This window comes from Podarcis liolepis, assembly GCF_965112155.1.
Source record: "Podarcis liolepis genome assembly, chromosome: 2".
NCBI classification, from domain to species: Eukaryota; Metazoa; Chordata; class Lepidosauria; order Squamata; family Lacertidae; genus Podarcis; species Podarcis liolepis.
Window position 1 is genome coordinate 31320562 of NC_139555.1, and position 15909 is coordinate 31336470.

General features: G+C 48.8%; 2 protein-coding genes across 2 annotated transcripts in view; one reads left to right on the forward strand and one right to left on the reverse strand.

Annotated features, from left to right (window-relative positions):
- PGS1 (phosphatidylglycerophosphate synthase 1) overlaps window positions 1–15909 on the reverse strand; it is a 128673-nt gene that overhangs the window by 43809 nt on the left and 68955 nt on the right. The window lies entirely within an intron of this gene.
- SOCS3 (suppressor of cytokine signaling 3) lies at window positions 12877–15573 on the forward strand. The gene is made up of 2 exons (XM_083489602.1): window positions 12877–13095; window positions 13554–15573. The coding sequence occupies exon 2, from the start codon at window positions 13623–13625 to the stop codon at window positions 14238–14240; it is 618 nt and encodes a 205-aa protein (XP_083345728.1). The 5' UTR covers window positions 12877–13095; window positions 13554–13622; the 3' UTR covers window positions 14241–15573.

The window sequence follows — 15909 nt, forward strand, 5'->3', positions numbered from 1 at the left end:
AAGGTTTCCAACACCAATACAAAGCAAGCAGCCAACCATGTGAGATTGAATGATAGCGCTTGTAACCCAATATTCAAAGCCAATGAGCTCCATGTAGACACAGCAAAGGTGATCAGCACTGGCAATTGGCAGGACAATGCTATACTCCAGTTATATAACCATCAGCAAACTTTTTCAGCAGGGGGCCGATCCACTGTCCCTCTGACTTTGTGGGCGGCTGGACTATATTTTGAAAGGGGGAAAAAAGAACGAATTCCTATGCCCCACAAATAACCCAGAGATGCATTTTAAATAAAAGCACACATTCCACTCATGTAAAAACATGCTGATTTCTGGACCATCCACAGGCCGGATTTAGAAGGCAATTGGGCCAGATCTGGCCCCCGGGCCTTAGTTTGCCTAGACCACCTATTTGTTAAAAATAAAGGATTAGGACACAATCCTGCACCACTGAGTCCAATTGATTTGAATGGGGAGATTTAAGCACATGCCTTAAAGCAATCATACCTTTAAAAAGTGTTTAACTTCAGCCATTGTGCATACCATTCCGATTTCACTGTGGTTTTTAAGGTGCCACTTTCTCTGAAAATATTGAAATGAAGATTATCTGTAACCCTGCATTCTTTTCATATTTCTCCAAAGAACTGCTGCAAATCGCATCTGCAAATGTGGCCGTTGCATTTTCTTTGCTCTTCATTTTCATCAAAGCTATCGCCCTCTATTTGTCCTTTGGGTATTCCTTTGGTTCCATCTGCAGAATCTACCCAAGCCCCCACCCCCGCTTCATCTGCCTGACAGCAAAAACCTGAGAACAATCTGAGTCCTTTGCAGAGCTAAATGGAGTATCAGCCTGTGTGGAATTTTATTTCTGTGCTTTTAACAGTAAATTGTCTGAAGTCTCCTTCTGCAGGACATGAGTCTTGCCCAACAGAGACTGACTCAATTCTGGTTCCCCAGGGGCTGACTGTGTAAATTTTCTAATAAACATACTGGTTTCCAAACCTCCGCAAGTCTGGCTGAGATTTTGGAAGAGGAACTTATTCCTGCCACAAAGCTAGCAGCTTTGTTTGCCTTTTCCCTGCCACTTTGGATCCTCAAGCGCGGGGAGATGTGCAACTCTTCTTAACACGGCTACAGAAGAGATCTCAGCAAACTGTGGCATGGCTGATTGCTAAAATGTGCTCCAGACTAGAGTCTTGTCTTGCTTTGTTTTCCCGCACTTACTTCTCTTTGGCTGTAGGCAGTAGTGGGACAAGAAACCTCGTTCAGGCAGCTTCGCTATTCAATGTCTGACCAAATTCACATCAGATCTATCCAGGACAAACACCATAGCAGTAGTCCATGTGCTTAACCTTTTTGAGCAATGGCTCTTTAGCTGCCTGATCCAACATAACATTGAATTAGCAATCTATACCTGCAAACCCAACTCAGACCCTCCTTCCATTGTGCCAATGATACCCAGTTCAAAAGCATGTATTTTCTGATACTGAAGACACCTCCTCTTTCCATATTTACACAAACCAATCCTCCTAGCTCTGCCAAGTAAATCTTCTTCAGCCCTGAGTTGTTCCAAGGTCTGGAATATTATACAATAACAGTGTGCCTGATGAAATAAGGTGTAGCTTCCAAACATTGTTGCCTTAATAAATGTATTAGTGTTTAAGTTGCCACAGGACTCTTGGGTTGCTAGAATCCAATTCACACATGATATGAAACCAATGTTTTATTGTAATTATGGTTTGGTATTGGCTTACTACTTATGGTTTGGTTGAGGGAAACAAACCACAAGCTCAGGGTCACATGTGACATTAAGTCAGAGGGGAGGAGTTAAGGGACAGGAGAGGAGCGAAGTAGCAGAAACAGGAACAGGGGAGGAGCAATGAACCTGAGAATCTGCCCATTCCCATGAAGCCATTGTTTTAACTATGGCTTAATGTGATGTGACAGCCAGGCCATTATGTCTTCCCAAGGACCACTGAGAATTGCAGTGTTATAGACAGTTTTTGTTGGCACTTTCAAAATACATCCATTTCCAGGGTTCCTGGTGGGATGCCACATAACATCTACGTCAGTGGCGTAGTGTGGGGGGTGCAGGGGGGGCCGGCCGCACCGGGCGCAACATCTGGGGGTTAGGGTTAGGGGGCGCAAATCCATGGGTTAGGGGGCACAAATTACTTGCCTTGCCCCGGGTGCTGACAACCCACGCTACGCCACTGATCTACGTTGAAAACCAGCTTTTATTTTTTTTAAAATCTGCAGATGCAACCTAAAATGAAAAGTAAAGAGCAGAACACTAATATATATACACCCAAATTTCCTAATTCTCGGAGTGTTTGGGTCCTGATTCTTACTCCTGTAATCCTCTTATGTACCATATACACCTCATTTCCACCTTGCTGGCCAATAAGTGCTGAAAACATGTAGCTCATTGGAAAGCACAGCAGTGGTCTGCCTCGCCCAAACTCTTACACCACCAGGAAGCCAGAATGAATGGTTCCACAATAGGAACCAGTAAATTCACATTAATGCTGAAAATGGGGATTCATAAGCAGATAATCTACCGCCACTCTTCCATGTTACTGTTCTGTTTTCTTCCTGCCCTTTCCCATTCCCCAACTTTCCTAGGTAATATGAAATGGCTGTCCAAAGGTTCATGGAGGTTAGGATGAGGAATGGGGGGAATTCCAGAGCAACTGCTTAGTCATGAGTGTCTCTTGTTTTCACAAGTTCTCTTTTAAAGCAGTTGCTCTGGAACTGAGTTTGAGTTGGCAGGGAGGCTAGATCAGCCTAAATGCATTGAGTTTGTAGGGGGGCAGGTCTCCCAAAATTCTTAGGTTTAGTAAATTTCAGGATAAAGTCAGTGCTTGGAGGTCAAGCTTTAATTTTGAAGATTTAATTGTGGTGATGCGTAATTTTCTGTTATTTGTTTCACTAAGGAAAGGCAACATAGAAATAAACAAAGATGAGGGTGATACTAGATTTGGCTGCAAACATGCATTCAGCTGCCAACATGCCCCATACACTAAAATCAATGGAACTTGCCCATAATTGAGTTTGGGACTGAAGTATAAATTAATTGCACTGAGCTGGGAAGGGAGGAGTCCTGAAGGAACTGGAGGAAATTATGATTAGTGGATGCTGGCCTAATATACAGATCTGACCATGGCAATTGCCTGCGTCAGTCACCCCAAAAAGGATGCAAAAATAGACTGAGCAATCAAAGAAGCAAACTGAGTGTGAGGCATGAAATCAAAAGTCTGAGAGTGTGAGGTTTTATACCTTTATCCCACAGCAAGATATTTGGGGCACATCACTCAGGGCCAAACGTGTACATCTCTTCCTAGAAGTTAATCCTCTTAAGACATCACTGACCCACATATACTTCACAGTAGCCTCTATTTCATAATCCTTTGTGGCCATGGGGATGGGGGGTGGAGAGTGGGAATGAATCTATAATGTACAGATCAGATATTTGATTGCTTGGTCTAATCATGGCAGCCCATTCAGTCTGGATATAATAAGGGCTAACCATTTCCCTTCTGATACGGGCTAACCCCTTACATCAGGGGTAGCCAATGTAGAGCTTTCAAGACGTCATTAACTCTCATCATCTACAGACACTTATCTTGTGGGCTGGAGCTGATGGGAGTTGTAGTCCAACAACTTCTGGAGGGCACCATGTTGACAACTCCAGCCTTACATAAATGGGAGCTGTAGAGGCAAAGTCTACTAGATGGAGCGGTTCTTAACTCGCACAAAAGTTTCCTGTCAGGCACATGCAGTGTGAACTGCAAGGGGCAAGGGCCAAAACAGATAGCACATGGGTGTTTGGATTTCCTGATCTCCCCACCCCAGAGCGAGGTTGTGATTCAGGTGGGGGAAATGTCATGGTAGAAAGGGTTAAACACCTTCTCTCTTATTGATGCAGGAACTTCTACTGACACAGGAGCTTCTCCCTTCCACTCACTTACCCACGGCTGTCTGGGCCTGCCTTAACATTGCTAGAAAGAGTTTGAAGATCTGACCGAGGTTCTCTTGTGGCACATGCCATTTGGCCCTTGGGAGCAAGTCCCACTAAAACCGTGGTGCTGATTTCTACCTAGGAACATGTGGGATTTCACTGTACACAGGCCTGCCTGGATGGGAAGGCACTTGGGAATGGTCTGCAGGCTACATATAGCATTTCAGAGAAAGACTGATGCATAAATATGACAAAGAAATACCGTATTTTTCACCCCATAAGACGCACCTGACCATAACACGCACCTAGCTTTTAGAGAGGGAATACAAGATAAAAAATATGTATGCATCCCAGGCTCTGCTCAGCGCTCCCTTTCACGAGCTGTGTGGAGCGTGTGTGTGGCGCTTGCAGGCTTTTCCCCGAGGAGGAGCTGCCCTTCTCCCTCCTCGGGGAAAAGCCCCCAAGAGCCGCACACACGCTCTGCATGGCTCATGAAAGGGAGCGCGGTTCTTGGGGGCTTTTCCGGGAGGTGGGGGAAGGGACCGAGGGGCTGCCCTCTGTCCCTTCCCCCACCTCCCGCAAAACCCACAAGAGCCGCGCTCCCTTTAAAGAGTGCGTGGAGCATGTGTGCGGCTCTTGGGGGCTTTTCCCGCCTGCATTCGCTCCATAAGACGCACACACATTTCCCCTTACTTTTTAGGAGGAAAAAAGTGCATCTTATGGAGCGAAAAATACGGTACTCCTACAAGAGAAGCCCAAAACTCAGCACCCCAAATTCCTTTTAATGCCAGAACTTCATGTATGCCACACACGGGGCTCAGTCTCCTCAGGGCTGGGTTGCCACAGTCTGTTGCCAGGATTAATTGGCAGAAATGAATCATTTTCACTTGTCGTTCAGCCAATACCTGGCTTGGCTCTCACATGTTCCTGCATTCTGCTTCAGCTCCACAAAGGGCTCTGGGCAGCATCTTATTGTTTGCATTTCAGAGCAGCTGCAGCAGCAGCAGCAGCCTCACTTCCCAGAACTGGTTGCTGGTGTTTATTCCTGGCTTGCTATGGCAGCTGCTCTGGGGCAAGGGAAACTCTCCCTTCCGCTCCTACATTCTGTCTGTGCCAAAGTCAAGCATACAGATATTGCCTATTCCCAAGGTCAAATCTCATATCCTAGGCAAGAGGACACCAGCTGTGTGAGGTGCAGGAAGGCCTTTGGCTGCAAAACTCCAGGCATAGGAGGAGGACCTAGCTAGGACTCTCTCTCTCTCTCTCTCTTGCAGGTAAATGCTGAACATTCCTTTCCTTGTGGTATTTGAATATTGATGGGGGGGGGTAGAAAGGAACAATGAGAATTTCATTACATGTGTCTTCCAACTCCTTTGCATACAAGAAAACAGTGATGGCCACCAGGAGACTTTCCCCAAATTAAACAAAACAACGCAGATTTGTATTTTTAGTACTATATTATTGATCTACAACTAGTAGCCATGGCTCACAACTAACAACCACAATAAGGAGAGGGAGGCTGGATTGTGATCTGTGGGGATACATGCACACATTATAAATGAAATCAAGGAAGCAAACCAAAGAGGCAATATTGTAGTAATGGGTGACTTCAACTACTCTCCACATAAACTGGTTACATAAGTGTTCCAGTCATGACAAATAGGTACAATTTCTAGATATCCTAAATGATTGTGCCCTAGAACAAAACAGTTGGTTATGGAACTGACCAGAAGAGTGGCAACCCTGGATTTAATCCTGAGTGGCACCCAGGACCTGATGCAATATGTAAGTGTTGTCAAACCAGTAGGGAGCAGTGACCATGGTGCTATTAAATTAAATATACACGTAAATGCCAAGAAAATCCAACACAGTCACATCTGATTTCAAAATAGGAAGCTTCCCCCACAGTGACGAGATTGGTAAAAAGGAAGTTGAAAGGGAAGGTCAAGAGGGTCAGATCACTCCAAAATGCTTGGGAAATGTTTAAAAACAAAATCTTAGGCATTCACCTCAGATCAGAAAAGGTACCATAAGGGTCAAGAGGGTGCCAGCACGGTTAACAAGCAAAATCAAAGAAGCTATTAGAGGCAAAAAATCAAAGTCTTGTCCAAATGAAGAGAATGAAAAGGAACACAAACTTTGCCCCCCCCCCAAAAAAGCAAACAAAGGATGTTAAAAGGGGGGGGGGTTGAGGAGCACATTGCAAGCTGTCTCCCTGGTTTGGGGTTTGCCCCTGGTTCTGGTGCAGATCAAATAATTGCATCCTCGCCTCCCTCATTCTCTCAGATTCAGGAAGATGGCTAGAGGAGCTGGAAGGGCCCTTGCACAAATGTGTGTGTGTGTGTGTGTGTGTGTGTGTGTGTGTGTGCACTTGCTTCAAATCAAATCAAATTTTATTAAACGTCACAGACCAGATTAACTCGTACAACTAGTCAGCGAAGCATAGCACCGGAAAAAACAAAGGACAATTTCAATACAGATTAGGCCAAAACAGCAATTTAAAATTAGACAACATACATACAATTAAGTATTTGCCTTCGCCTACATATTGACATTGGAAAGCTCTTGTTTCCTACGCCTAATAGCGGCTACTTGCTTGTGTGCACAATGGTAGAGGCCTAGCTGGAAAGCTTAAAGCTCTCCATCACTACATGGGAAACAGACTGAAGAAAAGGAAATATGAATTGGTCCTGCCCCATAGCTTGACCAATTGCGGCTAGGAGCTAGGTGGAGTCAGATCTAAAATAAAGTGTAGACTCGTCCACACTGGCCAGCTTCCATTTTGACTTGAAATGTTGGTTTTGGGCTTCTCAGAAGTACGTAAAGGCAAGAATCAGGTGGGAGGGGGAGCACCAGCCCACAATGGCGCCCACCTGAGAGGGGTCAGAACTGCGCTCTGGCATGCTCCGTCTGAAAAAAAAGCATTGCTTTCAACGATCACGCATTGAACACTGCAGAGCTCCAGGAGCACTGGAAAACGCACACCCACAAAGAAGTGAAGGCATTACAACATTGATTTATTTTTTAATTATTTCTTCACAAAATTACACAAGAGTGTGGGGGGGGGGGGACGTGAACTGTGCCATTTAACATTAGTGATGGTGACTGTAATATTCATGTAGCAGTATTCCAAACAGCGCTTGCGCAAACGTGTTAGGAAATCACACACCCCTCTGCAGTTTGACTGTTGCAAAAATGTAAAGAAATGCTACCTTGAGGGAAGACATCTGGATCTCATGCCGCAAATACGTAAGAACTGTGAATTTACTGTGCTATTAAAACTGATCTTCTGAGAAGACCCTAAGAGCTGCCCCAGGCCTCCAGCAGTAAATACCTGAATTGCAAAGGGCAGCTTTACATCTCTGTAACCCCAGTGGGCATGCCCTGGGGAACCCCAGGCAACTGGGGAGAACCCAGTACATATATCCTAGCATTCCAGGCCACACACCTACGCTTCTTGCTTTATGCGTTCACTGTGGGAATCACAGGTATTTCTGCAGCAAACACTATTATTGCACCAAGTGGCTCTTGCACAATCACTGTACCAAAAAGCCTCCAGCCCATGCACTCCTTTGCTGTCCCGGCTCACACATCACATTTCTCATGTCACCATGGGAAAATTCCAGCAGCCGGCCTAAGCACCTATTCCAGCAGCTAGCCTAAAGGAGCCCATCATTCTAGTAGGGAGGCTACCTCCATCTCTTGTTCCTCTTGCAAAACCAACTCCTTCCTTTAAGAACTGCAGCTGCAGCACGTATAGTCATTGGTTAATCCAGTAACCTGACCTGTTTCCCTGAGTCCTCAGGCACGGAATCAAGACAAGAAAGGGGGAGAGGTTCTTGCCCTTCTTGTTCCCAAACGTTTCGGCACGGGTTCGCCTCTTTTCCCTGCAGCTCTTCTGGGAAGGGCAAGTGAGGATAGGGTGGAATGCAGCCCTCGGAAAGTTTGAAAAGACAACAAACTCTGTGGACAATTAAACCCCAAACCTTTCCATGGCCCAAAGAGACTCTGCCAAACACTACAAAATGCTAAGTGGGTGGCGGTGGGGAGATGGGAGGGAGGGAGGGAGGGAGGAACACCTTCTCCAGAGCAGCAACTGCTTTAAAACATTTACACTTAAATGGTTCTGTCATCATCCAGCTCAGTTTGAGAAAATGCCTTCCGAGTGACAGCGGCACAAGGAACTATCTACTCAAAAAGGATTCCCCTGGATGCTTTGTGTATGCTTTAGCTCTCCTAAGAGATGTTTATGTTTATCCCTGAGGTTGCTTTGCAGATACGTGGGTGAGTTAGCTGGAGGGGGAAAGTTATTTTAATTGCAGCATTGAAGAAAGGAGTTGTGCAACAGAAAACCAGCAGCCGACCAGGGATACGATACCGGGTGCTTGTTATATTAACAGGATCCTATTGCTGTTTCAGCCTCCTTGAAATCTATCTCCTGCTCCCATTTTTACCCACAGAGGGGCAGTGAGGGTGGAGAGAAATGGCTAGCAAAAAGCAAATTTTCCCAACTGCTATGTCAGCCCCAAAGCAGCCTCAATGTGCTTCCGGAGGGGTGTTTATCATGGAGTTGCTGGTAAGGTAAAGCATAGGCGCCGACTCCATGGGGCCTGAGGGGGCCCGAGCCCCCTCAAAAATTCGTTTGGGGGGGCTCAGCCCCCCCAATAATCTCGGGCGGCGGTGGGCGCGTCCGCAGCTTTTATAGGGCGCCCGGCGCGCACCAGCTCAATAACGGGCACCGGTGCGGCGGGGGGCGCCGGGCCGGGGGAGGGGGGCGGCCGGCCTGTCTCCTTGGCAACCCCATTGAGCAGCGCCGGCTCCCCCGGGAGGGCCATCCCCCCGCGCCGCCGATCGCCAACACCGCCGACGCTGTGGCTGCCCGAGCCCGAGCCCGAGCCTGAGCCCGACCCGGAGCCCGAGCCCGACCCGGAGCCCGAGCCCAAGCCCGTCAGTCAGTCAGGAAGGAAGGAAGGAAGGAAGGAGAAATGGGGAGGGAGACGAGGGAGGAAAATTGCGCGCAGGGTGAAGAAAGGAGAAGGGCGAACGAGACGAGCTTCCAACCCAAAAAAGGGCTGGAAGACTGGGAGGATGAAGGATCGGGAAAGAAAGCGACGCCTTCCCCGCCCGCGACGTCGCCCGCTTGTCATTGGCAGCGCAGCGGGCGCCCAGAGGAGCTGGGCACCGGCGCAGGGCCGCTCCACAGCCGCGGAGGACAGCTGCGCGGCTAGCAAAGTGTGCCGCGTAGAGCGCGGCCCTTGTGTGGCCCGGTGGGCAGGCAAGCTCGGGCGGGGACCCCCATGCGAATCTAAGACGGGAGAAGAGGGCAGAGCAAAGGGGGTCCCTTCCCCAACCTCCGGCTCTGAGACTTCCCTGCGCCCCAGAAAAGCGAAAGGATTTTCTCTTCTTCTGTTTTTATAAATATTTTATTAAGTTTTCAAATACAAAGTTAGAAACATACACTGAAGAAAAAAGTAAAAGAACAAGAAAAAGAAAAAAAGAAAAAGAAGAAAAGAAAACCAACCATTCAACACATTTTTTATATAACTAACTGGACTTCCTCGCATCTCCCTTACCCTGCATTCTTTATAATAAAGATATCAGCAAATTATTACCTTGTTTCGTACCTTATTTTGTACTTTTCAAATACTATACCTCTAAATTTAACGTACTTTTCATCAGTTACTTATATCTTAAATTAAACATAGTATTACCTTAGATTTTGACCTTTTCTTACTTAAAATATAATTTCCTGTTTCCCAAATCTAATTGCTGAAGCTATAGTTTCCGAATCGTGTAAATTTTTAACATTCATACAACTTATATTGTTTTTGTAAATAGTCCTTAAATTTTTTCCAGTCCTCTTCCGTTGTTTCTTCTCCCAAATCTTGGATTCTGCCAGTCATTTCAGCCAGTTCCATGTAGTCCATCAATTGCGTCTGCCACTCTTCCAGTGTGGGCAAATCTTGTGTCTTCCAATATTTTGCGATAAGTATTCTTGCTGCTGTAGTTGCATACATAAAGAAAGTTCTATCCTTCTTTAACACTTTCTGGCCAACAATGCCCAAGAGGAAGGCCTCTGGTTTCTTGGGAAAGGTATACTTAAATACCTTTTTTAACTCATTATAGATCATTTCCCAGAAGGCCTTCACTTTTGGACAAGTCCACCAGAGGTGAAAGAATGTCCCTTCAGCCTCCTTACATTTCCAACATTTATTATCAGACAGGTGATATATTTTTGCAAGCTTGACTGGGGTCATGTACCACCTATAAATCATTTTCATAATATTTTCCTTCAAGGCATTACATGCCGTGAATTTCATTCCGGTGGTCCATAACCTTTCCCAGTCCTCAAACATGATGTTATACCCAATATCCTGAGCCCATTTTATCATGGCTGATTTGACTGTCTCATCCTGAGTGATTTTCTCTTCAACCTGCCCTCCATCCTCTTGCAGAAAACTCTTTGCCTGCCCTGCCCGTATCTCGTTTTTGCTTTTTAATTCCACACACGCACCCTTCGGACTTTGTGGCAATCGGGCGCACGGGTGCGTTTCCTAAGAGAGTGAGGACCCCCGCCTCCTCCCCACCTGCTCCCTCGCCAGCCAGCCAGCCAGCCGCGCACCCTAGCCGGAGAGCCCCGGCCGTCCCTGTCGCGCAATCGGCTGGATCTCCCTTCAGCAGGCCGTGCTCACAACTCGGCCCAGGGACCCCCAGCAGCGGATCTCCGGCTCAGCTGAAGAATCCGGCAACAAGCCCCCTCCTCCCCAATCGCTCTGCCGAAATACGCTCCAAAACCCCCCAGATAGGCCGCCGGCTGCCAAGTCTAGTGGCGCCCTGAGCGAGGGTCTCTCCCCAACACCGCCACCTCGAACTGCGTTCTCCCGGCTACCCGAGCGAACCAGCGGCAGGACCCCGGTATGGGCCCCCCCAATATTTTTTATAAGTCGGCGCCCCTGAGGTAAAGGGACACCATTAGGTCCAATCGTGACCGACTCTGGGGTTGTGGCGCTCATCTCGCTTTACTGGCCGAGGGAGCTGGCGTACAGCTTCCGGGTCATGTGGCCAGCATGACTAAGCCGCTTCTGGCGAACCAGAGCAGTGCACGGAAACGCTGTTTACCTTCCCCCTGGAGCGGTACCTATTTATCTACTTGCACTTTGACGTGCTTTCGAACTGCTAGGTTGGCAGGAGCAGGGACCGAGCAACGGGAGCTCACCCCATCGTGGGGATTCAAACTGCTGACCTTCTGATCGGCAAGTCCTAGGCTCTGTGGTTTAACCCACAGCGCCACCCCGTACTTTTTCATATAAGTTGTTGCTTGTTTGTTGCACTGTCTACACAATGTTATTCCACCCCCCCCCTATTTAATCTGGATTTATCATTTCTCCAGAAAATTCAGTGAGTTTTAAAAAAACAGTAACCTGTTGCCAGAGACCCATTTGTGGTATATGAGTGACCTGTTTATGATATTAAGCACCCATGTACATAATATGGTGCGTGCTACTGGACAGCTATGTTTAGTTATGTAAATAGGGGGATTTCTCAAGGTCCCCTGGGATAGGAGAGGTGCTTTGCAGCACCTGGGCAGGATTTCAATGCAGAAGCACCACCTTCAGGGCCAGGATGAAACCAATCAGCTACAGAGGGAAAGTACTTTCCATGTCCCAACCCTAGACTTCCAGGAGCAAAGGGGTTTGCAGCACACAAATGTCCAGAAGGAAACTCGGCTGGAGGACTGCGTCAGTGCCAGAAAGCTCCCAGGTTTGATCTCTGTGCTCTAAGTAGTGTCATTGCGGTGACCTGACAAGCCCTTGCCTTTTGTGTAACAGAGGCCGGCGAACGTCACTGCTACATCCCAGCCAGGGCGGAAAGAGCGCCCTCTAGTGTCCGTTGGGCCCCGCCGCGGATTCTCCCTTTTTTACCTGGGTTTAGCGGAATACGAAAGGGGAACTAGCGGGGGGAGGGGAGGGAGTTTCAATACTTGGGAAATCTGACTTCTGGGTTCAATATTCAAATGACGGCTGTCTTCTAAGAAATTCAAAACACTGACTGGAAGGTCTGCAGAACCAGCTGTGGTTTGATTTAAGTTAGAAGTGAATAATCGTCAGGATCTTTACCCTGAACAGGGGGGGGGGAGGGAAATACCAGCTGCTGAGAGGCAATGGGGGGGGGGAGCTACTGCCATTATGCTGATCTTTTGGAGCCCCCAGAAGCAGCTAGTGGGGGGGGGTGTCGGGGCTGGGCTAGATAAGATGCCCAGGAGGCTTCATCGTTTGTTCTTAAGAATGCATTTAGTCTTAAGCAAAATTCTAGGCAAATCGCCTGCTTCATCCATCTCCCTTCACAGATTAAGCCTATAAAGAAAGCTAAGGATCCGCTCCTAACCCAATTTACCCGGGAGTAAGCCCTACTGAATTCAACAGAGCTTACTTCTGAGTAGAACGGTTAGGATTGCGCTGCGAATTACTACCCTCGCCGGGACTCCCCTTCCTAATGCACGACAAACACAAACCTATAGGACTCCCTATAGCGCCCGTCCCATTCGTTATGGAAAGGACTTTCTTATCGCGGGGGACAGATGGCGGTGAGGAGGTTTTACCTCTCTGACAGACGTGTGCTGTGCGCCCCACGCCCACCCAAGGCACCATGCCCCGCGTGGAAGCCTCTTTCTTTTCACGCGTGCCCGCGGAACCCGACTATCTTCCCGGAGCAACTCCACGTGGCTGCCCCCGGCCGCGAGCCTCCTCAAGCCTTTCTGGCCGGGGGAGACGTGACTCGCACCCCTCCTCCTAGTTCTTTCAACCAAGCGGTGGGCTCCAGCCGCGGCCAGGACCGAGGCGGCGGCGGGTAGGGGGGGAAGGGTGGTGAGCGAGGCCTCACTGCCCGGAATGGGCTGGCCGCTGGCTGCCTGCCTAGGGCGCGCTCGCGAGGAAGCTGAGTTCCTGGAACCCGGAGGCGGGGCTGGCGGATGCTCTATAAAAACCTCCAGCAGGGGCTCTGGCGGCTTTGCAATTAGGACGAGCCAAGCGCGCAAAAGCCAAAGGGGCTCCCGCTTCCCTTGCAAAAGCCTCGCCAACAAGCCGTGCGCTGCCAGCGCCCCGCTTCCCGCTGCCTCGTTTCTCGTCGCTCCCCAGGTAACCAGCGCCGACCCAAAGCTGACCCCCTCCCCCCCAATCTTTCTTTCTCTCTCTCTGGCGTAGTTGGCCGGCCAAGTGCTCGGCTTTTGCAAGCGCGCAAACGGGATCGGGCGCTCGCTCGACCGTGCGCTCCGGAGAGGTCCCTGCATGGAAAGGCAAAAGCGAGCCGGGGAAGCCAAGGGCAAAGCGCGGGGGTGAGCTTTCCGACGTGCAGCGGACGGAGAGCGGAGGGAGTTCGCCCATAGGGGTCTCCCAAGCCGGGGTGCCACTTGGCTTCAGAGCCTGGCTCAAGGACACAAGCGACCTACTCGGGGGAACGCCTCGGAAGGTTTCCGGGCGGCTGGCAACCCTGCTTGCCTGGGGAGGAGGATGGCGTGGGCCGGGCCCTGCGGGGCCGGAGCTGCCGGGGAGAAGCTGCCCTTTGTCTTTTAACACCTGCTCTTTTGCTTCGCCAGGTCCGTGTTCTAGCAAGCCGCTGCATCCGGCAGCAGCCCCGATCGCTCGGAAAGCTGGCTCCCTGCGCCATGGTCACCCACAGCAAGTTCCCCAGCGCCGGGATGAGCCACCCGCTGGACACCAGCCTGCGCCTCAAGACTTTCAGCTCCAAGAGCGAATACCAGCTGGTGGTGAACGCTGTGCGCAAGCTGCAGGAGAGCGGCTTCTACTGGAGCGCGGTGACAGGTGGGCAGGCCAACCTGCTGCTAAGTGCCGAGCCCACGGGAACCTTCCTCATCCGAGACAGCTCGGACCAGCGGCACTTCTTCACCCTCAGCGTCAAGACCGAGTCGGGCACCAAAAACCTGCGGATCCAGTGCGAGGGGGGCACCTTCTCCCTCCAGAGCGACCCTCACAGCAGCCAGCCCGTGCCTCGCTTTGACTGCGTCCTGAAGCTGGTCCATCACTACATGCCCCTCCCCGAGCAACAGCCAGGGCAGGCGCCGCACCCCAAACGTGCCTACTACATCTACTCAGGTGGGGAGAAGATCCCGCTGGTGCTGAGCCGCCCTCTCTCGTCCAATGTGTCCACCCTGCAGCATTTGTGTCGCAAGACGGTCAACGGGCACTTGGATTCCTACGAGAAGATGACCCAGCTCCCAGGTCCCATCAAAGAATTCCTGGACCAATATGACGCTCCCTTCTAAGTGGCTTCTTCAGTGGGGGTGGCCCACCACACAAGCACAAGGACAGGACTTGGAAAATGATGGCTAATGAGATTACAGGGCGAGACAAGAGACTTTTTCCCCATTCTGGCTTGTGGAATAAGAGGGGCTGAGGGCATGGAGCAGGCAAGGAGCCTCTGTCCAGCACAGAGACGGTCTTGCTGTTGTTTGTTCTGGATGGTTTACCCATGGATGGGGTACTCTGTGCAAGAGACCAATGATGGTGCTTGACTATGGAACAGGCTGCTGCTCCTTCACACAGCTGTCCTTCCCAGCTACAGCCCAGTAAATACTGTGTTTATCTGGCTTGTGCTGGGCATATCAGAATGGTTTGCAAACCTCCCTAACCCATGGACAGTTTACAAAGAGCATTTGCTCTGCACTGGCCCAGACCACCTCTAGTAACCTTTGACCAAAACCATTCTGCAGAGACAATGAAACTAATGCACTGGAATCCAGCTAGTGCCTGAAGACCGACTTTTCCTCAGTTTTAAGGGGAAACCTTTTTATATTGTTATTCATCTTTACCTCTCTCTCAACCTCCTGGAGGGGCAGAATATCTTTTCATCCAAAGCCTCTTCCTCAGAGGAACTGCCGCACATCCATACAGGGGACTAAGCCTTAAAACAAACTCCACATCCTCTGATCCCATAGACCTGGGTTGTTACTGCACACTGCATGGGGGGATGCCATATACTCTCTGTGCAAGCAATGGAGGACATCATTTTACAAAATTGGCACCACTGCTTTTAGAAAACCTAAATGGATAATGAATGATCTAGCCATTTCCCCTAAAGCGTTATTCAACTTTGGCTCCTGCGCCCAGACTGATAATCTCTTGCCTTTATTCTTGGGTTTTCAGCTCATCAAAAAATGGTCTTGTATCTACACAGAGGTTGTGGATTTGCTTGGGCCCTAAATCGCACTGAATAACCGAAAAACATACAGGAATGTAGCAACAACAGAATTACCTGGAACTCTTATTATTTTTTTGTAAAAAAGGAAAAACCAAAAAAACTGTAACCAAAGTTTTGTGTGTTCATCTTATTTTTCCATATCAGGGTTTTAGAAGGGCAGATGAGGTTTTGTTTTTACAGAAAGAAATGTTTACAGACCTGCCTTAAAAAATATATCATTCTGTCTTTTATAAAGATTCCACCCTTCAGCCTTGCAGGCTGTTAGACATGCTTGAATACTCAACCAAAAAAATCAAACTTGGAAGAAAACTTTGCACATCTATTTATATTTATAGTCAATGGATTTTAAAAATGACGTTCATTAATTTATAATAAAAGGCACTATTTTTTAAATGAAATGCTTGACTATCTTCTCTTTTCTTCCACTCCACCCTACTCCCAAACATTCAAAAGATACATGCATCCTGGACATGGCTTCTGCCATCCTCATAACAGCATTAGAAAAGTTGAGGAGATACCATAATCTCTGCTATAGTCCTGCACTGCTAGAAAGGGCAGGCAGCTACATTGCAGCATCCTTGTGTAAAAAAAGGGAACTCTTCATGCTGGTGTTGGCCAGGCAGGGTCCCAGTTATTGTCAGGAAAGGTATCATCTCTTTGTAACCATTAATTACTGAATACTGGGGCAGTCATGTTGCAGGAAGCATGCAAAATGCACTTTGGGAATGACTGTC

Excerpts from the sequence above, each read along its gene's own strand:
- SOCS3 (XM_083489602.1), top strand. The coding sequence starts at position 13,623 with ATGGTCACCCACAGCAAGTTCCCCAGCGCCGGGATGAGCCACCCGCTG.